General features: G+C 36.8%; 1 protein-coding gene across 10 annotated transcripts in view; it reads left to right on the forward strand.

The window, feature by feature from the left end:
• UNC5D (unc-5 netrin receptor D) overlaps positions 1-25,741 on the forward strand; it is a 561,851-nt gene extending 536,110 nt beyond the window's left edge. For all 10 annotated transcript variants that reach the window (XM_019642890.1, XM_019642889.1, XM_019642891.1 and 7 more), the window contains 2 exons: positions 5,894-6,072; positions 19,591-25,741. In XM_019642890.1, coding sequence (XP_019498435.1) covers positions 5,894-6,072; positions 19,591-19,795 — 384 coding nt within the window. In that variant the 3' untranslated portion in view covers positions 19,796-25,741. The remainder of the gene's footprint in view (positions 1-5,893; positions 6,073-19,590) is intronic.
• The last annotated feature ends 756 nt before the right edge of the window (positions 25,742-26,497 follow it).

Raw genomic sequence — 26,497 nt, forward strand, 5'->3', positions numbered from 1 at the left:
TTGGCTTTCCAAAGCATTGGCCTCAAAATTGATAGCTGTCTTAACTGACATGTTTATACAGTATTTGCATTCATTATCTTTAATTAGCATGATGTGCCAAAGTAGTTTTGATGGGGAAGGTATATCCAGAAACCTAGGGTAGGATATTTTTAGAGTTTCTTTCTTAAATAGTCATGGCATATTTAACACAATACATTTCAAAGTAAAATTAAAAATTGTAGAAAAGTTTTAAAATAAAAATAAAAACAAAAGGAAAATGCAAGATTTTCCTTCTGTTATTCAGAAGCAGGAAAAGGCAGAACGTAAGATGCTTCTGATGCAAACTGCCCTAAATGTCTGTTAACAGGTCAACAAAAGAACTCCAGGTTTAAAGGTTTATATTTTTAGCACTCAGATATTGAGGAGCAACTTCTGCTATTACTGGGTATTTATGTAAAAGGAATGTGACAGGGTTTATACATCCTGGCGCCTTTGCTCCTCACTTAAATAAATTTCCGAAGCTCTTGAAAGGAAAATGAACTAATAAACATAATCTTATCCTTTACTCTCCAATTCCTTTTCTAATGCTTCACAAAGTTTACAATCACTTTGAAATGCCTTGAAGAAGATAACATCACAGTATATCTTGATAAAAGGAAGCAAGTATGAGAATAATATTTAGATATTCAATGTTGGGCTACAGTCATCCAATTTGTAGGCTGCTGCATTTTGGAAGCTTTATGAACGCTTTTGATCCTGGAAGGATCATTTTATTAATTGCTTCAAGTGTTACTGCTGGAATGTGTCCCAGTGCATCTCCATCTCTTTGGAATAAACTGTACTTCTTAGGCAAATATAATTTGTTATAATTTTTCTATGTCAGAAGAAAATTAATAACTTTTGAGAAGGCACTATATTTCAGGTACCATCTCATGTGCTTTCACATATAACCATCACAACTTTGTGGATTAGTATTGTAGTATAACAATTTACATGACATAACCATCTCAAAGATGTGCAGTTTCTTGTCCAAGATCATAGAGCTAATAAGATGAGAGCCAGAGTTCCCAACTGAGCTACCTGACTTCAAGATCAAAGTCTGAATTTCTGTCCTATGCTACTTCAGGATCGCAGCCAGTCATAACCGTGGGCCTTGTCCATCATACAAGCCTTCTCTTTTTGGACCCTAGGCACTAGTGACAAGCATCACAGCACCAACCACTGTCTTTGAGTATGAAAGTACAGTAATACCTTGGTTTGAGAGCATAATTTGTTCTGGACACACACTATTCGTATTGCAAGACATCGCTTGTTTACCACGTTAAAATGTACTAGAAATGTTTGCTCATCTTGAAGAACACTTGCAAACCATGTTACTCACAATCCAAGGTTTTACTGTATATGAAAATCGGAAGTTCTTTCCTTAAGACTGTGGGAGGCTGAGATGTAACTATGTGTGTGATGGGCTAGAACCATTCTGTAGATCTTCAAGAATAGAATAGACTTCCTACATATAGATCTGCCTGCCAAGAGATGTCTTGATTGAATAATCACTCAAGGTCCTTCCAACCCTAGGATTTTCTCACTTCTGGGGAGAACATACATCTGGTGATAGAACTGCTGAATAAAAAACAACCTCTTCTCCCTAAAAATGATCTGTTTTTTGTGATAAATGGTTGAAGAAACTTTTGAAGCTTTCAATAGATGTCTCTGAAATATGTTTTCATGCCCCCCCAAAAATACTGCATAATTGGGCTGAGAGCTCCCACTTCCTACCTTACTTTAATAATTTGCCTTAGTGTTACTATTTCATAAAATTAACAATGGAACCATGACATGTAAAAGAGATTTTACATATATGTAACTATGCATATAAAATGATACTGATTTTAAGTATCTAAATCAATGCAGTGATTATTCTCATCAAAGGCATTTGGCTCTTCATGTTCAGCCTCACATCCATCATATTCCTCCATGCCTCTTATCTACCAAGTAAATACAATCATTCATATCACTCTCACACTTAAAAATGATTTCAGTGAACAAGATAATGTATCTTTTCTGTTCTTTAAAGTGTTTAATTATTGTGTTAATCTTTAGGAGCAGGTTGGTTCTCCTTAAATTTAATCCAACTGAATTACCTCATGATTATCAACAGTTGACACTCTATAAATCATCAGTATCACCTATCTAAACATTGTGGATAGAAGCAAAATAATTTCGCTAATATTGAAGAGAAGGGAAGAATCCCCAAGTAATTTATTTCATCATTCCTTATTACTATTATTGAAGAATCTATTTTTTGGTAGAAACAACTTAAATGGGAATCTTGCATGTAACAATTTTACCTTAAAGCAATTTCTCTTATCTTTCTTTCAAAAGTGGTGAAAGTTAGAGATGATTTGTCTGTTACAAAATAGACAGAATACTTGGAATTTCTCATTGATTTACAACTCCCAAGCTAACCAGGTAGCAGCTGCTTATCTCAGATGTGCAGAGCATGAAAATCTACTGTTCCTCTGAATATTTAAACAATCAGAGAATGTGATATATCTACAAGATTCTTATTACTTGGCCCAGATGTCTTTTAGAATGCATCATAAATGTTACATAAAGTGTCATCTTCACTCATGGAAAATATTTAAATTTGGAAACTTTACGAGGGAAATGGGGGGCCATTTATTAAAGTGTAGTAAATAGAAAAAATACTTATTTTTAGAGATAATCTCATATAATATTTTATCATCTTCAAATTGTACCACTTTGTTCCATTTTTTCTGAAGACTTTATATGTATCAAGGTGGTCTTTCTTCTGCCAACAGTAAAAACAGAATTTGGTGGACATGTTGAATTCATAGATGACATGAGGGCTTCCAAAAGCCAGTTCTGTGTCTACTGCAGTTTTCTGTCAGTGTTTTCAGTTTCATTGGCAAGCCACCTTTTCATGTGTTAACATGCTTTGGTGTCATTTTCCAAATAACTACCATGTTATCTTGCATAGAATTTTGTTTCATTTCTCTCTAGTTTCTACCATATTTTTTAAGGACATTAGCCTTCCTTAAGTAAGCGAATATTTAAGGAAACCATTCCTACTTGATTTGCATTGTTAAAGGCTAGATGCAATTTTATAAACCATGATTTAAAAAAAATTGATATATCTTGTAACCTATTGTATTCAGTAAGAAACCTGAGTTGGCTTATTTTATAACCACCCTCTATATCAGAAAAGAACTCTCCATTCAGCCTGAAATAACCACTTATCTACTCAATTTCTATTCAATCAATGGCTACCCATTCTTCAAGGCCAACTCAAATGCTCCCTCCATGAAGCCCTTCCTACTCTTAGTTCCTGAAGCATAATGCTAATATCACTCAGAGAACATTTTTCTTAACCACCCTGGATTAAGAAAATCCACTCGATGGATTTTTCAGTATTTGTATTGAAGCAGGGTGGCATAGTGAAATGAGTCCTAGTGCAGGTATCAGGATATCAGAATTCTAGTTTTAGCTATGTCACAAACCACTTGGGTGACTTTTACCAATTTTCATAATCTCTGTGGAGTCTATAAAAAAAATGCCAAAAGACTGATTAGGAAATTGAGGCTGAGAGAAGTCATGTGGCATCCAAAGTCACTGAGCTAGAAGTGGAAACTCATACTCTGACTCTGAAAAATATGCTTTTTCTATTACCCCATGCTACCCTCAAATACTGGAAGAATTTTGGTGAACATTGTTTAATAGTATTCCAGGGAATGGCACTAAAGCCAGTAAGTAGAATCTGTTTAATATAATAACATGTGCTTTGATTTTCCAAAAGGAAGATATAATATGCAACATTTTTCAAATGTATTTGACCATGGGGCTTCTCTTTCTTGAATCATCTTCTGAGATACCCCTTTAGAAATGCTGGGTTAAGGCACTATTTCCAAAACACAGCCCTCAAAATGTAACTGGGTTAAATGACTATAGAAAGACAAAACAGAGGCAGCTGGCTGGCTCAGTTGGTTAGAGCGCAGTGCTCATAACATCAAGGTTGCCAGTTCAATTCCCACATGGGCCAGTGAGCTGCACCCTCCACTACTAGATTAGAAACAATGACTTGACTTGGAACTGATGGGTCCTGAAAAAAACACTGTTCCCCAATAAAATTTAAAGGGAGGAAGAAAGGAAGGAAGGAAGGGAGGAGAAAGGCTAGAAAAAAAGAAAAAAACACATTATTAGTCATTAATAAGACTTCTGCATGAACCAATTTCCTCAACTACATTTTTGATGTCATAATAGTCATCAACTCTGAATGTTGATAACTGTGTGACCCTGGGCAGTAGCCAAAAAGGGCCACCATGGCTGTGGTGCCCTCAGTAGGAAGATGTGCAATGATTTGAAAAATCAGGGCAGGATCACAGGACAGTTCAGAAAAAGTGTGTGTTGACTTGAAGGACAGTGCATGACTACAAGTTCCTAACACAAAGGATAGTTTCTTGGGGTTTCAGCAGTGCTAGGTAGTCACCTAACCCAATCACAAATTTGATATTTTAATTTCTCTTTATATTAGCTTTCTTTTTCTGTATAACACATTTATCACAAATTTAACAGCTTCAAACAACTCCCATTTATTGTCTCATATTTTTTTGTAGATCAAAAGTCTAGGCTTGGCATTCCCACCAGGCTGAGATCAAGGTGGTAGCTGGGGATGTGTTCTCAGCAGGAGCTCAGAGTCTTTTTCTGAGGTTTTTTAGGCTGCTGACAAAATTCAGTTTCTTGCAGCTATAGGATTGAAGACTCCATTTTCTTGCTGGCTGTTAGGCAGCTATCACTCTCAGCTCCTAGGGGGTACCCTCGCATCCTAGCTTTATTTTTTGCCTTCCCCCCACATAGGCAGTTTACAACATGGCTGCTTGGTTTTTTTCTAGGCCAGCAGGAGAGATGCCTCCACATAAGAGCTGCTTCTTCTCTTTTGTAAGGGTCACCTAGTTAGGTCAGGCCCACCTGGAAAATCTTCATAGTCAACTGTTTAGGAAGCTTAATTACATCTGTAGAACCCCTTTTGTCTTGTAACATATCATAATCATAGGAGTGATTCAATAAAATACTTTTCAGGCCTTAAAATTCGGTTAGTCCACATAAACTTATCAGCCACCACTCAAGTCTGACCCATTTCTGCGTGATTTCATGATGGATACGATGACCTAATTACTATGAAGCATTGAAATAACAAATCCTCACTGGACAGCACTAGATCAGAGGCAGGATGGGCAAACAGCAGGCAGAACCCTTCCAACCTGCACCACTGCACAGATGAGTCTAGATCTCATCACTGACTCATGGCTGGCTCAGATTTTACCAAAGCAATTCAGTTCTGAAACAAGACCAAAGTATTACCCATACAAACACAGGCAACTTTAGGATGGGCGGAAACACAAACTTTTACAATGATACAATCAGTCCCCCTTTTGTAGCTTCTCTGACAGGTGGCTTCCCAGGCAGCTTCTTGGATCAGCCCATTCATCTAAGCTCTATCAGAGGGTCATTCCATACACTGAGCTGAAATCTGTCATTTGGTAGCTTCTTCCTACTGATCTACATCTATCTATTTACATCTATTTACACCAAAGGGGTGAAAAAAAGTCTACATCTACTCTTACCTGGTATCTTTTCAGATGTAGGAAGCTGATGATTGTGACTCCTCAGAGTGCAAGAGACTGTTATAAATCTCCAGTACACGATTTACTAGGCTACTGAGAAGTCACTTAGTATTTTAGAAGAGAGGGGAACTTGTCAATATATTTTATAGAGTCCATCACAATAGGCAAGTGTTTTGTGCACGTGTGTTTACATAGGTGTTCTTAAGATTTAAAAGTGTTGATCAGTACTGCTTCCACTTAGATCTGATTATGCTTTCCTTATTTTGTTTTAGAGTGAAAGAGAAACCATCACCTTCTTTACACAAGAGGACAGCACTTTCCCTGCACAGCCTGGCCCCAAAGCCTTCAAAATTCCCTATTCCATCAGACAGCGGATCTGTGCGACCTTTGACACCCCCAATGCCAAAGGCAAAGACTGGCAGATGTTAGCACAGAAAAACAGCATCAACAGGTAATTGGGGGTGACCTCTAAACAAGGATTTTCCTCAACGAGCTTTGAAAAAAAAAAAATGAAGTGAGTTGGGTATATCCTTATTGTTTCCAGGCTCCTCTGATTCCTCTGATACCTGATTCCTCTGGCCATATTTAGGTGAGATTCAGCTAAGTAACTGGGAAAAGAGCAAGAATATGACAGAGTGTGGCATTTCCTGCCACCACACCCTACCTTTGGGGATAGTATGGAAAAGTCCTACCTTGCTCCTGGTCCTATCTCCAGGTTTGCTAACTGGGCCACCAAATGGGGGGTGAAATTATTAATATTTCATCTTGGTGCTTGTGAGGGATCCCAGTACAGTCTCGAGCCAGAGATGCACAAATAAAGAAGCAAGTTTCTCATACCTCCTCCTACCATCCGCTGTTATTGAACTGTTACTGCAGACATGCTCAGTCTCCAGAAGTGGGTGTCTCAATATGGAAAAGGAAGTTTGAGGATGATGACGCTCAGGTCTAAAGGCAGAGCGCACTGAACAAGCAAAAGTTTGCATAGGCACTGTGCATGAGTCTGCTGCTTAAGCTGACACTGCTCATTACTGTGCTAACATTATGGCTGAGTTAAGAGTGGAATAGAGAGATTCATAATGGACTTTATTGCATTCAATGTGAAGCAGGGGTGATGTTATCCAGGGCAGCGCTGATGGGCAGGCAGGTTTTAGCTCCACTTGATGGATAATGAGTGCAGGGAGAAGGCATTGACAAATAATATCTCCTCTCTCTCCCTAACTCACCTCATATGCCTCTGAATGAATAGAAAAGAGAACAAGTTTTGCCAGAACCATCTTATTTTCTTTTACTTTTTTCTTTTGCGGCAAAGCCTTATTTTCTTACTGTTTGGCTTACTCTGTCATTTCCATTTTTCATTCTTTATTTTCACAGCTATCCTACCTGACTCTTTTGTCTCAGAAAGGGAGGGTAGATGCCTGCAAAAAAAAAAAATATATATATATATATATATATATATATATATATACACATATATATATATATAAAATGTTGTTCCCTATTTCAAAAGGGGTCCAGAATCCAGGAACGAATGGTCCAACTAGAAAGCGGTCAGGCTCAGAGAGGAAAAGTGAGAGAGGAGGCATTGCTGCAAGAGAAATGGAATTTACAGAGACAGGCAGGCCCAAAAAGAATAGACATAGTCTTGAAAAGACATATATTAAAAATGAAAGAATACAAAAATGAATGAGTGTACAGGAAAAAAAATAATTTGAATATTTCCCAGCAACTTTGATAAAGGATGAGATGTCTCGCTTATAATATAAGAACAGCATGACTATGAGAAGTTCGCTTTCTGATCAGCATGAGGACAAGAAGGAAAACATAACCCAGAGAACAGAATTTGGTTTAAAAAGAACACTGGGCAGGAACTCAAAAGATCTGCAGGGCACTCCTGGTTCTACAACCAATACCAGTCTGCCTAAGCACATCACTCATACATCACAAATGTAACTCGTAGAATTTGAACTACATTAACTTTTAGCCCATTCTGGCTATAGCAGTTTGTGATTTTTTAATTCACCCTTTATAAGAAAATAATTGCCACAAACTCTCTATGTACCCATGGATGCTGTCAATAATTTGCTGAATGAGCATATGCATCTTCCTGGCATGTTCCGTTTTATTCTCTATTTATAGTATACATAAGAGAACTACAATGAGTGCCTCCAAAGCCATCAGTTTCTGACCTTACAAGGTAGGGAAGATGTATTTCTAACTGGGAGACTAAGGCTAACATCATTTTGTCTCTGGGTTCTAATGAGCAGTAATGGCTACGCAGAAGCACACTGCCTCCGCCAGTGTCCTGGGTCATAAAATGTGGTGTGTCTGTTTGCTTGCTTTTGTTTTTCCCTAAGATCCCTTCTCCAGGAAAGCCTAAATTTCCTTCATAAAAAATGTAAATGACCTGCTTATGGAAAGTTTCTAACATAGTGCCCAGAAAGTGTCGACTTGCAATAAATGTTAGTTACTCCCTTTGAAATGTTAACTGTTAATAGCAAATTAGTACAGCACAAATACATGCACTCTATTTGTATCTTTAAATCTTATTTAGTTAACATATTCCCACCCTCCTCTTTATTCTTTAACTTAAGTCTTTAAAAACAATCTAATTATGGAGTAAGAATGATTTAAACTAGGGGTCAGCAAACCAGATATTAACTCGTTTAGGCCATATGGGATCTGTTGCAACTACTCGACAACTCTTCAGCTCTACTTCTGTAGTGTGAATCAGCCAGAGAAAAATGCATAAACAAATAGGCATGGCTGCGTTCCAATAAGCTTTATTTACTAAAACAGGCAATGACCCATATCTAGCCTGTAATAGTTTGCTACCCCTCATTTAAATGAGTCTGCCCTCACTTAGTCAAACTTCCACAGGATCTTGCTGCTTCAGTCACAGTAACACCTGGAGCTAAGGCTTCTCCATTCTGCTCTGCATCTGAGCCTCTAGGGAAAAGGGGCATGGGACAGGGTCCTCTTCTTCAGGCTGTTGTGGTTCCAGCAGAGATGGCCACCAAGGCATTCAGAGAAGCAGAACAGGAGAAAGACTACTGAAAACCACCCAGCACCATGTTAGCTCCTTCTCATTCTGCAGAAATTGGCAGGTTCCTTTTATGCTTTCATTATTGGACCAAAAATACTATATCTTCTTCTACATGGAAAGAAACATGTGACATAGATGAAGGGGATTTTCAAATGTAATTTGTCACAACTTCTGTTTGTGTAATTCCCAAATCACTGGTCATGGTCACCTCTTATGGTTGAAAATAATGTAGTATAGAAGTGATTTTCAATGTGTTGTAAAACACAAAAACCTGATATCATCGATGGGCCAATATTATTGGGTAAGAAAGCTGTTCTATAGCTTGAGATGTCATCAACTCTGGGATCAAAAGAGAAGGATGATCCCAAAGCACATAGTCAGTTTTTCTATTCAGAGAATTCACCCACTTGGATTTTGTGACAATACTTTTACTATAAAGCAACAGCCCTCAAACCATGAAGGAGGGTTTTGCAAAGGAAGCAGAGGGAAACATTGGCTTTTATTTTCTTGCCAGTGAAAATATTCTGTTACCCTCCTTTTGGTAAATGCAAATATCATCAATGATAATCTGCCTTTTTACCAAACAAGTTTCTACTTATGTCTTCATAGGAGAGAAAAGACATGGAATATAAAGTTAAAGGCTCAGAATCTATGAGAATATAAGAAATGTCAGTGGTATGTGCTATAAGGTGGTAACACAGGTGGCCTTGTAACTTGCCTGCCACATGGATCATGCTAAATAAACTTCACAGCCCAGTAGAGAATGGCATACAGAAGTTGCAATTATAGATTCTGTGAGCAAACTTTGACTATTACTCAGAGTCCATATTGCTGCATTTCAAATCTGAGATAGCACATTTATTCTATAAATTCAGGTGCAATAACTCTTCACTTCAGTGTTCTTGGCCACATGTGACTGGTAGGTGGGTAGGGCTCAGAAATAAAGAATTGATTACACAGGAGTAGGTGGTGGGGAGCATTGCTGAGGACTAAAAACAAATACTATCAGAAACTGCTTCAGCTAGAAGTATTTTCCCATCTCTAGACTTGCATAGCACTTTGTACTTTTATGATACTCTTTAAATTTGTTTTAAATTACAGTTAAACATATCTACTTAGGAGAAATTCAATAAATTATTTTAAGTGAATGACATGACCTTTTTCATTGGATAGCATAATTGACCTTAAAAACTTGCCTCCTGATAAATAGAACTGATATGAATAAACATCAAAGGATTTTGAAAGTTGGTCTCAAAAGGAAATAAGTTACATAGCTGACATGTGGAGACTTCCTGTCTTTTCTCTCAGATCATAAATAGTACCTGATATCATTAGGTCATTCTGTCTTAAGGCCTCGTGATTTTCATATTCCAGAAACCCTTGTGAAAACATAGCCAGCTTGACCAAGTTACTATGGGAACAGAAGCTGGATAAAGTGCATGAGCTATGAGAGGCTGGATAGAGGGGGAGCAGCTGAAATGTAATGGAAGAAAGGATCCCAAAATGGAAAAGTAGCAGATAAATTACATCTTATTAATATTTTTTATAATAGTATACTTATTTGAAAATTCGTAAGCACTTCCAGAGAAACATATTTCTTATTGGTCAACTGGTCAAAATAGGTCAAATGTATTTTAGATGTTAGTGTTCATGGGTAATGCAAAAATCAGGAACAAATGAAAGTATTCAAAACTCATGGCTGATAAGCAGAACTATAATAACGTTTTTCCATCAAACCTTTTTTTTTATTATGAAATACACATTTTTTAGAATTAGTTTCAGCTGTATCCATCAAACCTTTTAACAGGACCTCTAATGAGAAGTAGAATCTTCTCACATTAAAATCATATCCTTTCATCCCTCTGTCCACACTCTTAATTGGATGCACAGGAACAGTGAAATGCCCAGAGGGCAGTGGGCGAAGACAGACGAAGGTCACAAAGCAGTTTATTAATCCATCTCTGAATAATTGTTGAGAATTCACTAGAAGCGGAACAGTCCCAGCACCAGCTTTCTTTTGGGGTGAAGGAAGAAAGGAGGAGAAAGAGAGAAGATGATGAGAAAATATATGGAGAATGCCTGCTTCAACTAAGGATGGTCACTCAGTGGTCACTAAGACTGGATATTTTCATTCCTGTGTTTTGAGATTTACTATAATACCAAACTAAGCTTTCCTGGTTCTCCAGGCTAGAGGCTAGAAAATACATTCTAAACTTTAAGTGGAAAATGGATGTGAGGCTGCCATTTCCCAAAAAACAAACTCCATGACTCTTTTAAGGAGAATGAATACATTGGGGGATAGCTAGCGTTACCTAGGTCATTGGAGGCAAAATATGATGAAGTTCAAATCCAATTTTCTGGTTCTGACTTATGCAGGGTCTGAAATTGAAAGAGCCCTCACAGTGAGGACAGAGAAACCCAACACAGCAAAGTGGTGGGTGTTTGGGCCCCATGCCACCAAAGTCAATGACTCATGAAACTACCCACTAATATGAAGTGGAAACAGACAGTCCTGAGACACATTTAGCCATGAAAGGCTGTATATGGTTTGTGTCAGGTATGCAACCTAAAGGCAATATGGGAAAGTAGCTTTTTATGTTCCTCCAGGAGAACCAAAGTCTCGCTCCCACTGTGAGCCCCGGAGGTGATGACATGGGGCATTGCGTTCCCTCTAAGCAAGGGAAGAATGTGCTGGTCTTTAAAGGAATAAGTTTCCTTCCTGGAAGCTATTGGGTTGTCGGAAAAGTCATGACACATGTTTGCAACAGATGGCAGTAGTTCATTTTTGGAAGGACTAGAGTCATTCGCATCTATGTTATTGCTATGTCATTTGACAGCTGACAGTTAAAGTTTCATTCTAAAAACAAAATGAGTGATTTGGTTGAGTTTTAGAAATTTTACAACAAGTTGAAGATAGAAGACCAAACTGTGCATTTTTTGCCATATTTTACTGTTTTACTCCTATAAAGGGAAGAACGCGTGTCAAGCTTGTGAAAAGTTGCATAAAGTTTATGGTGACAATGCTCTACAAGATCGTCAGTGCCAACGATGGTTCACAAAATTTTGTGCTGGTGATTTTGATCCCAACAACGCTCCTCGGTCAGGGAGGCCCATCGAGGTGATGACGACAAAGTAAAGGCATTGATCGAGTCAAACCCATGTTACATGACACGAGAGATTGCAGGAACATTGAACATCCATTAGTCAAGTGTTCACGACCACCTGAAGAGGCTGGGATATGTAAGCAAGCTTGATATTTGGGTTCCGCATGAGCTCAAAGAAGTTCATTTAATGGTGCATATAAACATCTGCAATGTGCTCATTAAACATGAGGAAAACGATCCTTTTTTGAAGTGACTGATAACTGGTGATGAGAAGTATATTGTTGACAACAACGTGGTGCACAAATGATCTTGGTCCCGACGTGATGATTCACCTCAAACAACATCGAAAGCAGACATTCATCAGAGGAAGGTTATGCTCTCAGTGTGACGGGATTTTAAAGGCGTTGTGTTATTCCAGCTCCTACCGAAGAGACAATCAATTCAAATGTGTACTATTGGCAATTGTACAGTTTGAATGAATCCATCGTTCAGAATCATCCAGAGCTTGTTAATTGTAAAGGAGTTGTGTTCCATCACAACAACGTGAGACCACACACAAGTTTGATCACCTGTCAAAAATTACTGGAGCTTGAATGGGATGTGTTGCCACACCCACCATACTCACCTGACCTTGAGCCATCAGACTTCCACTTGTTTCGCTGTCTTCAAAACTCCTTGTGTGATATAACATTCAATTCAGATGAGGCTGTAAATCAGCACCTTGTTCAGCTTTTCACAAATAAAAGATAAGTCCTTCTATGCATGAGGAATTATGAAGCTCACTGAAAGATGGCAAAAGGTTATCGAACAAAACAGGCAATATACCATTGATTGATCTTTGTTCTTTATATAAATAAATGACTTTTGAAAAACATAGACAAAATACGTCATGTCTTTTTCGACAACCCAATAATATAGTTTTCAGAAAAGATGGACATGTCAAGTCCCCTTTTTAGTTTAAATAATCCCCATTCACAAGTGCTATCTCAAGCAGTGCTAGAAAAGCTGACAATGTCAGAATGTCTGAATATGATGTTTTCGTAATTTGAGAAAATGAAATTATTGGAATGATTATACCTAATTTACTGGAGCATCCTTTAAGTGATTAACTATTTCTCTTCAATTATTTTTGAAGTTTTATTCAAACACGTATTGAGTATTTTGCAAAGGGAGAAGTCTAAATATTTCACCCTCCCCTCATTCAGGATTAGCACAGTGGTCTTTCCTCTTGGAAGAAATGGTGGTCATTTGCATCAACCTGAAAAATGCTTGAAAATGTCTCAATGTTACTGAAGTAGAAAATTAATTTAGATGAGGCCTATTTTTCATGATATACCCCAATTCAAAGAAAAGTAGATATGTGATTTGGTAGTTTTCGAGGCCTTTCATTTTCAAATATGAGAAATTGACACAGACTTATCCTGTCAGCAATGAAACTAGAGAATTAAAAACAGGGTCTACAATTGGCTTTATTCTCATTTGGCAACTCACAGGTGGTCCTGAAAGCTCCAGGGCTTTTGATACATTTTCCAAAGAAGAAACAATCTTTGCTATTTCCTTTCAAGGACAAGATAATGTAATAGGCAAAAGGAAAAACTATGAGGGGAATTTTATTGCCAAATTAATTGGCCTAGAAGAATTAAGGCACCACTCTTAGGGCAAGACAGAGTGGTGCTCAGCATGTTTTCAATTGCCTGTATTCTTTCCTTTTAGATTCTCCATACCAGCTTTCTTTCATTTGAAAGCACAAGGGAGCAATAGGCAAAGGTTACATTATGGTGCACATTTTGTGCTTATTCTTAAAAAATAGAACACTGACTTGCTTTATCCTGAAAACTGCTTTGCTGTTTGTTGAGTACCCAGTGAGACTGAGGTTTGTAGATGAAAGCTTGATGAATGGGCCAAATGTGTATGGTGTGTCCAATTACTACTGTTCAGAATAAGTGTTTTTTTGTCTTCTATTTGCATATAAAGAACCATATGGAGGGTTGGTTTTGGTCACATAAGAGGCTTTCATTAAATGAGACAATTAGAATGATAGCTGGGACATTAATATTTTTTTTTCATTACGACAATGTTTCAATTCCCTACTTGGTACTATGCAGTAGGATTATGCACTATTCTTAAAATGATATTTCCCAATTTATTATAGGCAGCTAAACTTAGTTTTCACTTTTTGTACTACTCAGAAAGAAGATATTTTTAAGTATACTTTTTTATGTCTTTTTAATGTAAATGGCAACAGTTTGTAGACTATCAACAAACTTACTGCCCTCGTATCACAGGTGCAAGTCCTCCCTTCTACTTGAAAGTGTCAGGTGAGATTCTAAATTCTGAATGAAGTTATGGCACGGTCCCTGGTATGAGGTATCTTCAATGCTAAGGATATTACGCTGCAGCTCAGAAGTGGACTATGCTATATTTTAGTAGGGAATTCATCCTCACAATTAGTAACAAGATGAGCATACAGCTGGCGAATAGGTATATTGGCCCCCTGGCAATATGGTTCTGAGTAACTATAATAAATGCCTTGTGATCTGGGTTCCAGAATGGAAAGAACATCCTTATAGGCCAGAACAATCTGACAGAACTAAGAACGCTAAGTCCAGCAAAAATCCATCTAGAAGTTCAATGTGCCTTTGGTAGCTCGTCATTGCATTTCTCAGACCTGTGCCTCCCTCCTTTACCATTATTTAATCTCAATTAACTGAGGATTTAGATGTTACTATTCCCTAAGACTCTTGCATTTGAATATCGCTTTCAAGTACCAAAGAGAGGGTGGTATTTCCAAATCTACACTCAATGGACACATAGGCATGTTTCCTTTTTATAAAATTAGCCCTGTGTTATTATACAATAGTCTATGAAGACCTTACATTGGCAGAATTTTATCATGGTCCATCAATTCCCCCCTCCTGTTTGTCCCCAAAGAAGGCAACAGAAGGCACAGTAGCTCTTTCTAAAAATCCTCAAATCTAACCTAATTTCCATTATTAGTTCAACATGGTCATTAGTTTGAAGATGTATTTTGAAAACTGATATTCTACACAAAAATTCAGTTCGTGATCCATATACGCCATTATAAGTTAGCCTGTGTCTAGGTAGTGGAATCGCTAAGATAAAGATTCGTGTTCCCAGTTCTTCACTGGTTTCCACATAGAGCGTGGGATTTTAGCTGGGAATCAAGGATGGGATAGAGAAGCTTCAGACAGATACAATTAATCACGGTAATAAAAGAAGCCCTCAGGAACTCAGGTGAATAGAAAGCATGCGGCTCGACAAATGGAATGAAACTTAATAAACCATTACTACTCAATGAGCTTACATGGATAAATCTATTCCGCTGTCTTAGCATGTGTTCTTTTACAGTTTATCTGTACTTTTTCAGTGAGGGTTCTAAAGGAAAGGATAAAGTAATTAAATCTATAGGGCTTAGGACAAATAAATTGAATCAAAGACATACAATGATTCTAAAGTAAATTCCTAAATATACAGAGTAGATAATCTTATCAGCATTGCATACAGCATCTTTATGACACCACAAAAAAAATATCTTATATTTAAAAATTACCACAATCAGAATTTGAAAAGGCTATGACAAAAGGTTCCCCAAAGTCCAATGCATAAAAAAGTAACAATTTGAACACCTGAGAGCAGACATTCACTTCGTTAAACATTTTTCAAAGAGAAAGGGAAAAACTAAGTTTCATTTAAAGGCATTCACCTGAATTTCAGGACTACTGAGTTTGCTAAATGTTTATATATATTTATATATAATCAGGAGTGCCAAAAAAATGTATACACATGACTTGTATTCATCTTTTGTTATCAATACATATTAAGTATTACAATTTTAATACAGTTTTTCCCTCTCTTAATATATGTGTACATTTTTTGGCACCATGTGTGTGTGTGTGTGTGTGTGTGTGTGTGTGTGTGTGTGTGTAATATCAAAGATATTCAGGAAATTGCTTAAAACCAACTATTGCTATGAATTCTCTTTTCTAGTATTAACAATGTTCCCTGAATTATGTGTGCATCTTCTTGCTTGTGTCCAAATGCACCAGCATAATTCTGAAGAGAAATTGATCACACAGATTAGGATCAGAATAATTTCCAAAGGGTGTAGTGAAGATAACCAAGTGGATATATGGCATACCAATTTTCAAAAAAATTATAATGCATTTGTACCCATGCAAGCAGTTAAGTAATTCAACTGTCTTTGAGGAATAGCCTATTTCATTAGGATTTAGGATCTTTTATATATTAATTATTCTGGTATAGATAGGTAAATATAGTTTAATAGGTTGTTTATCACAAAGCTGATTGAATCATTTCCAATAAGGCTGATATGCCCCTATATGTACCTACTAAAATTAAGTGGAATTTGAGATTTGTGTGTGTTATGCTGAGCAAGAATCCTTGAACAAATTCAGGGAATCAATCTGCAACATGCTTTGGGGAGCACATTTCACTTGCTCCAATGTGTTCAGAGCCCTGTGCCAAATGAGGATTATATTCCTGCCATTTTTGATCACTTAGTTTCCTTTAGCCCTGGGTGCCTATTCTACAAATCAGGACTTTGCAGAACCCAGTGGCAGGCAGGAGTCTTTCTCTACTCTGCTCCTCTTCCTTAGGCAGATGTATTTATAACACTGTGGATTTATGATTTTTTAAAATATTGTGTTGGGGAAAAAGATTCATTACAACCTCCAAAACATATTCTGTGTGCCTCTCCTAAAGTTTTATTATCATGTTTTTATGCCCAGGTCTTCCTCTCATGCCTTGAAATGTCAAAGATCCCAAACAGTTACTGAGGATAAAGCTCTCAGAGAGTTAGAAGCAGCGCATGTAGCTCTGGGATGTAGCAGTTTTGGCCCTCTAGGCGTTCATTTGCAAATGCAGTACAAAGCAAAAAGTTTAGTTTAATCTTCTCTCAAATCGCTGCTGCCTCTGGAAATCTAGGTTGGGTTTTAAGACAGTGTTGGACCAGGATCAGCTCTATGGCCTTTAGGCCAAGTCTGGCCCACCACATGCTTCCCTGTAGCCCAGGAGCTAGAATGGGTTTTGCTTTTCTAAATGGTCAGGAAAAAAAAAACAAAAAACAAAAAACAAAGAAAGTAATATTGTGTGACATGTGAAAACTGCATGACGTTCACATATCAGTGTCTCTAAATAAAGTTTTATTGGAACACAGCCATGCTCATTCACGTATGTACTCTCTATGGTTGCTTCCACGCTACCATGGCAGAGTTTACTTGTGCTGTAGATACCATATGGGTCACTTAAAGTACAAAATATTTATTATCTGGCCTTTTACAGAAATAGTTCATTAATCCCTGCTATAGGATAAATTGTAACTTTGGGATTACTAGGATCAAAAGGATTCCAGTCACAGTCATAGGACACTAGCTAGTTCATTGTTGTTCAACAGCAAGTACAAAATATAAGCTCTCAGTACCATGTTGAGAAATCTGTGCTGCTTTTATTCTCATGCTTTCTGGCATTATTTTTTTTTCTTTTTGAAATGACAATGGAGAGCATAAAGAATTATTTACCCATGCCAGGAACAAATGTATGTCCATGGTCATTATTCACATAAATTTCATGGAAAGAGATTGTCACACAGCCCACCCAGAGTCCATTCAGACATACTCTCTGTTTGCCTCTTTCTCAGCTATTCCTCTAGTTTGTGTTCTGCCTGAATGTTGGTGGAAGTGTACCAATTTATTTACCTGATACAATAGCTTTCCCTACAAACATCGCCACATGACCAGAAAGAAGTGGCAATATTCAAAAAAAGTTCTTAAATAAGAGAAAGGAGGATCACTTCAACTACTTTGCTATTTCTACTACTGTAGAAATAAATAACGATATTTTATTCTAGGGTGGGGATGGAGAAAGAAGGAATGAGGAGATGAAAGAAAAAGATACTAGAAAGAACATTTTTAAGCTAGCCTTCTCCCTTTCTCAGTTAAAGATTCAGATGTAGTGGAAAGTATATATAATAACCTGATATTTACGCTATTTGGTAACCAACTAGCTTTAAACAGTCCCTTAAGACCTTTGAATACAATTTATTCAAAATTACTCAGTGTGTGTGTGTGTGTGTGTGTGTGTGTGTTGCTTATAAATGGTAATGTGCTCTTAAAAGCTTGACCTCTCTTCCAAGTGTTCTTTGCTATGAGTCTATTTTGTGACTATATGCTGAGTGTGGTGATGGAAAGTAATACCATCCTCAAAATAGGCATTTCTTGGTTGACTCTGGAAACTCTTTTCAACTCATCAGAATTTTACCAGAGGTGACATTTTTATCTTTGCTGTAAAAGCTATCTATGAAAAACTGTGACCTTTAATCCTTTGTGTTGCCTTCATCTTCATCATAGAAAAGTTATTACCTAAAAGGTTACCAATTGTTTTCACTGAAGATCCCGTATAGTCTGAAAAAAAAGCTTATGGCCATCAATTACTCAGTTGATGGATATTGAATAAATACCTGTCATAGTATTATGATAAGTGCTGTAGAAAAATCAGAAAATTATTAGCTATGATTCTTCCCCATGTCTGTAATCCAACTGGGAAGACCAAGTTTACTCACATGAAATATATAAGCATTTCACTCGCATGAAAATTTAAGCACAAGCATTGAAAGTGTTCAGAGAAGAAATAAATCATATCGAGCAAAGAGGAGATGAGAATTGAACCAGACATCGTAGGAGTATAGGATCTTGATAAACAGAGGGTAAAGAGAGAAAGTAGGCATTCCTAGTGAACAGAATAGATTGAATGAAAGCACAAAGCAAAATGAGACCTGAGTCAGCACTAATGGCTGAAAGGACAAAAGAATGCTAAGTAAAAATATATACACATTGCCTCAGCTAGGTTGAGGCTAGACCAAGGAAATCATTGAAAACAAGATGAGTAGATAACCTGATAATTGAAGAAAAAAAATCAGGGTATATTAGACAGTTTGGAGGCATAATGAGCTCTAAGGTTTGTGCTGTGATTCAGGCCATAAAATGATAGAGCACAAATTAAATGTAAGTAGTACAAATGGAGAAGAAGGGTGAAGCTGATGAATATGTCAAGAAGAAAGAAATAACATAAAGGGAAGACTCAAAAATAAATGTCCTAGTGTGTGAAATTGAAAAGATAGTTGTTGATTACAGAGATATGTGTTATAGTTAGAATGGGGGCCAGTTGGAGCCTGGAGATTATATAAATTTCTGATGTGTTAAGTCTGAAGATGTGGAGAGACATTTAATTGGAGCAATTCCAAGGTCATTTAGAGATCTGTGACTAGAGCAAATTAACCTATAAGACTGGATGTGCAAATTTAGACGTTGTCCACTTAGAGCTGATATCTAATCCATTTAGTACATGAGCCCACTGAGGAGTGAAAAAGGAAGAAATCAAAGGTATAACCTTGATAGCCCTGATGTTTACTAAGGGAGAGATAAAGAGGGGTCAGCTATCTTGAAAAAGTAGGAATAAGTTACATCATCACGTAAGCTAATGAGAGAGCTTTTCAAGGGATGTAGTCAGGGGAGAAATACACACATAACTCAAAGGAAGATGAAAACTTAAAAGAAAAATTGGAGGGCAAGAAGGTTATTGATAACATTCCAGAGTACAATTTCAGTTGAGTGTTGGTATATAAACTAGACTGCTCCAGACCTGCCTCAAAGGAGCTTTGTACTCCTATTAGAATAATATCCATAATTTAGTTTTAATTCCCACATAAGTGTTTTTTATTTGTTCCTTTATTTCTATTTTCATTTTTGTTTTATTACTCTTTTTGTCTATTTAACTGTCTCTCTAGGAATTTATCTTATTTTGCTACACAAAGTAGCCCATCTGCTGTCATTTTGAACCTGTGGGAAGCTCGTCATCAGCACGATGGTGACCTTGACTCCCTGGCCTGTGCCCTTGAAGAGATTGGGAGGACACACACGAAATTCTCAAATATTACGGAATCTCAGCTCGATGAAGCCGACTTTAACTACAGCAGACAAAATGGACTTTAGTCCACTTCCTCTCAAGAGACAGAGTGATGGCCAGCTTCGGGACATTTGCTTTAAATGGAAGAAACAGGCAGCTTTCTGCCCCGTGGCATGTGGGAAATTCAGCCTTCATTTACAATCAGTGAGAATCCCTGGTTGAAGAAACTGAATTTTATATAGGTAAAATATGTTAATAGGGAAAAGTACAAGCTCTCTTAAATAAAAGAAGGCTGTACTGTCTCCTGTGAATCCGTACTAGGGTTAACACTTGATGAACTTCTCAGATTTGGGGTGGCAAGGAGAAAAGTGAGGGCATATCTAAATAGAAGTAACTATGGGGAAAATGAGCTACCATAGAGCTGGGAAGGCAGAAAATGAAATGTGCATGTTTGGAAACATGTTTTTAATGATGTGCCCCAAAGGGCAAGCTGATTCTGGTACCAGCTTGTCAAAAGTTTTCTACCAACTGGCATCTGATGTCGGCAATCATTGTAAAACTGGCTTTCAGAAGTGAAACAGGTTGTCAACTCATGTGTATGACTTCAACAACGTCAAGGAGGGCATATAGAATTTAGAATCTGAGTACATCACACCAGCACCAACCAATTACTTATCTATCCTAGGCATTTAATGGAAACAAGATCGAGAGAGATAGACCACAAACTAGTTCTTGCAGTGTACCCCACCTTCATTTTCTCCAAGGACAAAGCTATCCACATTCTTTCTTTACCTTCCTTTCCCATTACAGTAGAGGAGAGGTTTCAAGCAGCATTATTAGACTTTTCAATATGGAAATTTATTTCTTCCAACTCAGCAAAGCACGACCACCTCTATTTCCAGCTAAGGCACTCAAATTTTAGAGTACTGTTCACACACAGCTTATTACATGGATTTTGACGAGAGAGGTCAAATTAGGTCCAAGGAAATACGTGAACTACAGATGCCATAGGCCTCAAATAAGCTGTAATTCTAGGATGCAAGCATTGACTCACTTCCCCAAAATTGTTGTTATAAGGGGATGAAGTTTTACTGTCGTTTTCAATTTAGTTCTTGAAATTTTCTAGCCTTTCAGTACTATGTTGTCACCAAAACTCTGAAGGGCTGTAGGTCACCCTCTTTTAACCTCTTGGGAAATTAGCAGATAGTCTTTGCTCTAAATGATATCCTAGTAAATTCGCCTCTACCACAATGTTCTAGAAACCATATACATTGTTCAGGGAGCCTTCAAGCTCTGTCAATTCCACCTTACCAAGTATGCTTTCTCTATAGCACCATTAACATACTGCTTTATGTTTTAAATAAGACAATGATATTGTGGAGAATTGAAATCCAGACAATTCACATTTCCCATCTTAACATTTTACTCCTTTTATCCTGTTTAATCATTTTGACAAGATGTCCTGGTAGACTAAAGATGAAAAGATCTGTTCCTACTCATCTTCTAGTGGATGCTTTAATCAGCTGTCCCCAATTAGGACAACCAAACTCAAGAACCCAGATTAACCACAAGGCTGATCAGCTACTAAGAGGTTGACTACATTAGGATAAAATAAAGTTAGTCAGGAAATGGGGGAGGTGGGAAGTACTTGGCATTGGGAATATGATCAATTTTTTTAAACAATGTTTTTGTGGATCCCATGTTTAAAAAAAAAATGTCATGAACTAAGCGAAAAAGACCTAAAGATAGGATGAATTTACGATATCATGGATATGGCTTTGAAGAGCCCTTAAATGGGTTGGCTATTTTCTCTAGCTAACGTGTGGTATATATGGTCCCCTGTATTTGACAGGCTTTGCTACATGAAATTCAAAAGCATCTTGTTTTGCTCAGGAACCAAAGACATGTTATACAGAATAAGCCCTCTTAGAACTGTCAAGTATATTTTCAGAATGCCATATCTATTGTAGATCATGAAAACATACTTATGCTAATGTGCTCGACTTGTTTATTCCTTCTAATGAACAATAGAGAGAAAGCATGAAAGTGTAAATCATTTGACACCCCTGATATAATTGTTGAAAGAGAAAGAAATGGAAGTAAATAGTCAATCACCCAAAAAAAGCCTTGAGGTGAACTGGTATGACTAGTACCCAGAAATAATCTGCATTAACTGTTGAATAATAACTAGTAGAAAACACTTTATAGATTATGTTAGTTTTCCTCTTGGAAGGGTAAACCATCTTACCCTCTTTTCCTCTTCCTTTCTAATTGGCCTTATAATTATTTCATCTATTCTGTGACTCCAGATAGATCCTTTTTAGATTTTTTATACATTTTAATATTTTAAAACAGATGAAACACTTAAATGTTTTCCCTAGAATCTATCTAGATTATTTTTAAGATAAAAGGTTGTTATCAATCAATCCCTGAATGTCTGAATTTTTTTTTTTTTGCTTTGGGTTTTATAAATACACTTGATCATCACGTATTCAGTGACAAAGGAAGCAAATTAACATGATTCACCTCTGATTTCAGCCTAAGGTTTGAGTCTATCTTTCAGTCCATTTTGCCCCTCTTTACGTTTCTCTATTATTTAATTCTGCTAAGATGCTTTATAAGATTTCTATAAAAATGTATGAAATTCTGCAGCCATTGCATGTCAGAATTGTGCAGCATTTTACAATAGAATTCCAAAAAGAAACGATGTTTGTGAGATTTACAGCCCTGTAGGTCGGTGGGGGTGTGTGCGTGGCACAAGGGGAGCATGAAATTGCAGATCAGATAGACTTATATGACATTTAAACTTGTGGTTACTCACTATGACCTAAACCCTTGTTCTATTTTAATATTTGCCTGCACAACACAAATGTCCCTCTTGAAAGAGATTTACTCATCAGTCCAAGTACTTATTTTAGACGTCTTATTGTCCTGAGGCAAAATGAACCAAGAAATTAAAATCGGCCTTAATACTTAGTAGGTTACTTAACATTTTACAAAACATCCCACTCAATGCCAAGTCTTTAAGTCCCCAAAGGCATTTAAGTCTAATAGTCATGCTTTAAACATGACTTAAAATCATGCCACCAAAATGGCGTACTTCACAGCTTCACCAGACTGCAGCATCATAAAGATAATTTACAGTTTTTACAGCATTGCTTGTACAGTATTCCCAGTTTACCTTAAAATCCTTTGAGTCAAAAGGAAGCTCACTCTATGGATTTAAATGCAAACTTCATTTACCAGTACAGAAACTCTCATAAAACTCAAATGTACTCCCACAAAAATTTTATTGGTCTTTTTGTAAGAGATGAATAGGAATTGACACAGTTCTCTTTAAAGAAAGAAACTTTTCTCGTTTTTTAAAAATTATTTTTATCTCCAACTGCAAGTATTATTTTTTGCCATAGCCCCTATATTTTTCTTTCAGTTAACTTTGGAAGGGGATATTAAGTCAACTGACTTAATATTATTTTTGGATTAAAAGTTCTGAATTTATTGTAGCCATCTTCTCTAAGAGAAATTCTCAACATCAGGATTAATAAGCTAAGACAGAATATTAAAATGGTATAATTGATTTTAGCAAGTATTCTCCACTTGCCAAACTTATGGCAAATATCCCTGTGAATTTCAAAATGTCGTAAATTCTTTTGATGTGCTTTTGCCTTTCCTTTTTACCATTTTCCTCTTCAATTTCTTAGTCCCTCTGTAAAGGTGTTGAATAATAGAGCTACCAAATGTGTTGAAGGTGAAGTTCTCTCAGAGGTCTTTGTTACAGGTATGTGAAGGTCACAGGAACCGGGATGGAGCTGAGAAATGTGCTTCTCTGGCCCACGGTGTGGCTCATTTTCATTAGTTTTCCTCATGAAACATTGCAAAGTTCTTAATCCTTCATAACTCCCATTGACTGGACCAGAGGTGACATCCACAGCAAACGGGAGAACAAAATGTTGTCCTACAGATAGTGACAAAATTTTATTAACCTTTCGATGTTAGTTGCCATAATGCTGTATTTGAAAATTGATGCTTTAGCCAAAAGCTGAATGACCACCGTTTCCGCAGTTTCCACTGTTTGTCTGCATAGAATTTTCCTGAACTACAAGCAAAAATGTATTTTGTCAAATGTCACGAAGTGAAAATGTTACGAATCTTAGATGTGTTGCATATTTTGTGTTTTTACTTTCCAAACTCTTTCAAAAGCTGCAGTTATAAAGCTGTTTGGCTGTATTGACAGCATGTGGTGTTTTTTGCAAAAGCAATTCTAGGAGAGCCAGCGTCTACCATGGACTCCTCACATCCCCACTCCAGGGTCGTCCACAAAAATCAAAATGGCAATTTGTATGCTGTATTTTTCTCAAAAGATAAAAAAAAGGGGGATGGAAATCAGACCTGGCTGTTAGTCACTAGTGTGTAGTACTGTGATCTCAAGTAGGAAATTTAACTCCCATAGAATAATTGTGGTTTTTGAAGCAGCTACTTTGCTTTTTCCTTTTGCTATGAAGATCATGGATTTGAAATGTCCTCATGAGGTGGGCCTAAGACAATCACATTAAACTTCATGTCTTAGAACCCACCCTCCATCTGAACCCAAAGATTAAAAAAAGCAGTAAGCTTCATGTTTAGGCCTAAGCTTAAAAATGCCCTCCCCTACCCCTAATATTGAGTTTGGCAAGGGGTACATCTTTTTTTTTTTTTTAAAGTTATAGCCTTAAATTATAAAATATATCACTAAAGTTGATAATGTAATTATTGCATGAATGGAAACGTATGTTTACTATTTTTTACAAAAGGCATGGTTACAATGAAAATGTCCTTTTGCCTCAAATTCTGCTAACCCTAAAAATGTATGTCACTATTTCAAGCATTATTTCCATAGAAATTCCAAAATTTGACAAATTATACAATTCCATTAAAATTTGATATGGTAGATTTAACAGTGGTTCTGTTGAATCATGAAAAGGAAAGATGATATTTAAAGGAGTTTGTAAGCCCAATATCATGCCTTCTGACCCCATTACTGAAATACAGACATTATAATCAGAAATAGATCTAATAATGCTAATATCCCTCCATTACAGAGCTCTGATGATGCTAAAGGGAGATTGCTACTTACTAGGAGACTTTGATCTAAGAGTCATCAGAGGGTAACTAAAAAAATTAAATCAGAAACACTCTCTTTCTAAGACTTGTCCTAGATTATGTCGGTTGCTCCCATTTAAAACTTCTCTCTGAGAAAGTGGGAAAAAAACTCAGCCTGTGGAAATTTTCTGGTCAGGAAAACAATGTTTTCCTTTTCTAAATTGGAATCAAGGCTAAAATTTCCCATTCTTCATAATTGTTTCTAATTGGTACATGCAATCCAGTATGTGTCAACCTAGTAACATTATAAATATAAGCAATTAGAGGAAAGCTGGCATATTCTTCCTACCCAAACTAAAAAAAAATATGAGTAATTGTTCAATTGTATTTTTGTACGGAAGAATTTCAAAAACATTTCATTTTATTCTGTTTATTTGGGGACGGTGCATGGGTGAGGGGGAGGGGGTGGTTCTTTCAAATGATTCATATCTCAAATCCATACCACCCTCAACTTTTATTTGATGTGTTCAAAGCCGACAACAAACAAACAAAACAAAAACTGAACACTTAATTTGACATGAGGCTGAAGGAGTGAGCAAGCCAGAGGAGAGAGTTTGAATAAAGCATGGCCTTGGCTTCATACCACACTTTTTGTGCCTTGTATTATCAATGTAAATTCTGAATGTTGTACAGTAAATACTTGGATGGACTTCTTAGAAAAGGCTGCACTGGCTTCTTTTTCAGCACATGTACATATCTATAAATATATATACATATATATTTGGTAATGCCAAACAGCTGTGTTATATTGTATTGAACAAAATGGACGGTTTGGATGTTTTATGTAGAGTTTGCAAAAAAACTGGATGGTTACAGACTTTTCAAGATAAATGTACAGACGTAAATTACTGCATATCAGTTATTTATGAATAAAGAGTCTTTTATTGACATTTTAGGATACTTCATGAGTGGCACTCTGAAATCCCAATGAGGACCCCCTCTACACACCTGTCACACCCTAGCAAGAGCTGGAATGCCCTTCATTTCAAGGACAATTTCTAAATACCTGATAACATACAGGACCTAATTTCTCTTTCTGGTCTTAAGGAGCCACTGTGGCTACAGAAGCAAAGATGAGAATGTCTTCTAACACCTCCACCCCAATCCAACACACACACACATACAACTTTCACGGGATATAGTTTTATATACTATGAGATAATCCTAGCCATACCATAACTGAAATAGCCATTCACCTAATTCCTCAAAATGCTTGGATTATTTTTATAGACTGTATAGAAAATGGTCTGCCTCTCCATGGGGAAATGTTAAGAAAATAAGTACAATGTTGCACATTTCAAGTACATCATGACTGGTTGAATCTGTTTTAAATGGTTTTGAAATGCTGAAAGCTCCGAAGAATTTAATCATAACTTCATAGAGCTGGGCAGAGCCAGTTTAAACAGTATGATCTACTCAAAGACAGTTTCTGATCTATTTAAATTAGTTGGTTATAAAAGAAGATTAAAATGGTTTTAAACCAGTATTTTTCAAAATGTTTTTTTAAACAAAATGCCATTCCCATAGATAACAAGTGGTGGTTTTTTTTTCATTGTTTTTTTGTGTTTTTTGTTGTTCAAATTAAGTTTAGAAAGCTATGGAATAAAATGACACATCATTCCTTGCTCTAGATTTCTGAAATCTTTCAT

This window comes from Hipposideros armiger, unplaced genomic scaffold (assembly GCF_001890085.2).
Source record: "Hipposideros armiger isolate ML-2016 unplaced genomic scaffold, ASM189008v1 scaffold_73, whole genome shotgun sequence".
Lineage (NCBI taxonomy): Eukaryota > Metazoa > Chordata > Mammalia > Chiroptera > Hipposideridae > Hipposideros > Hipposideros armiger.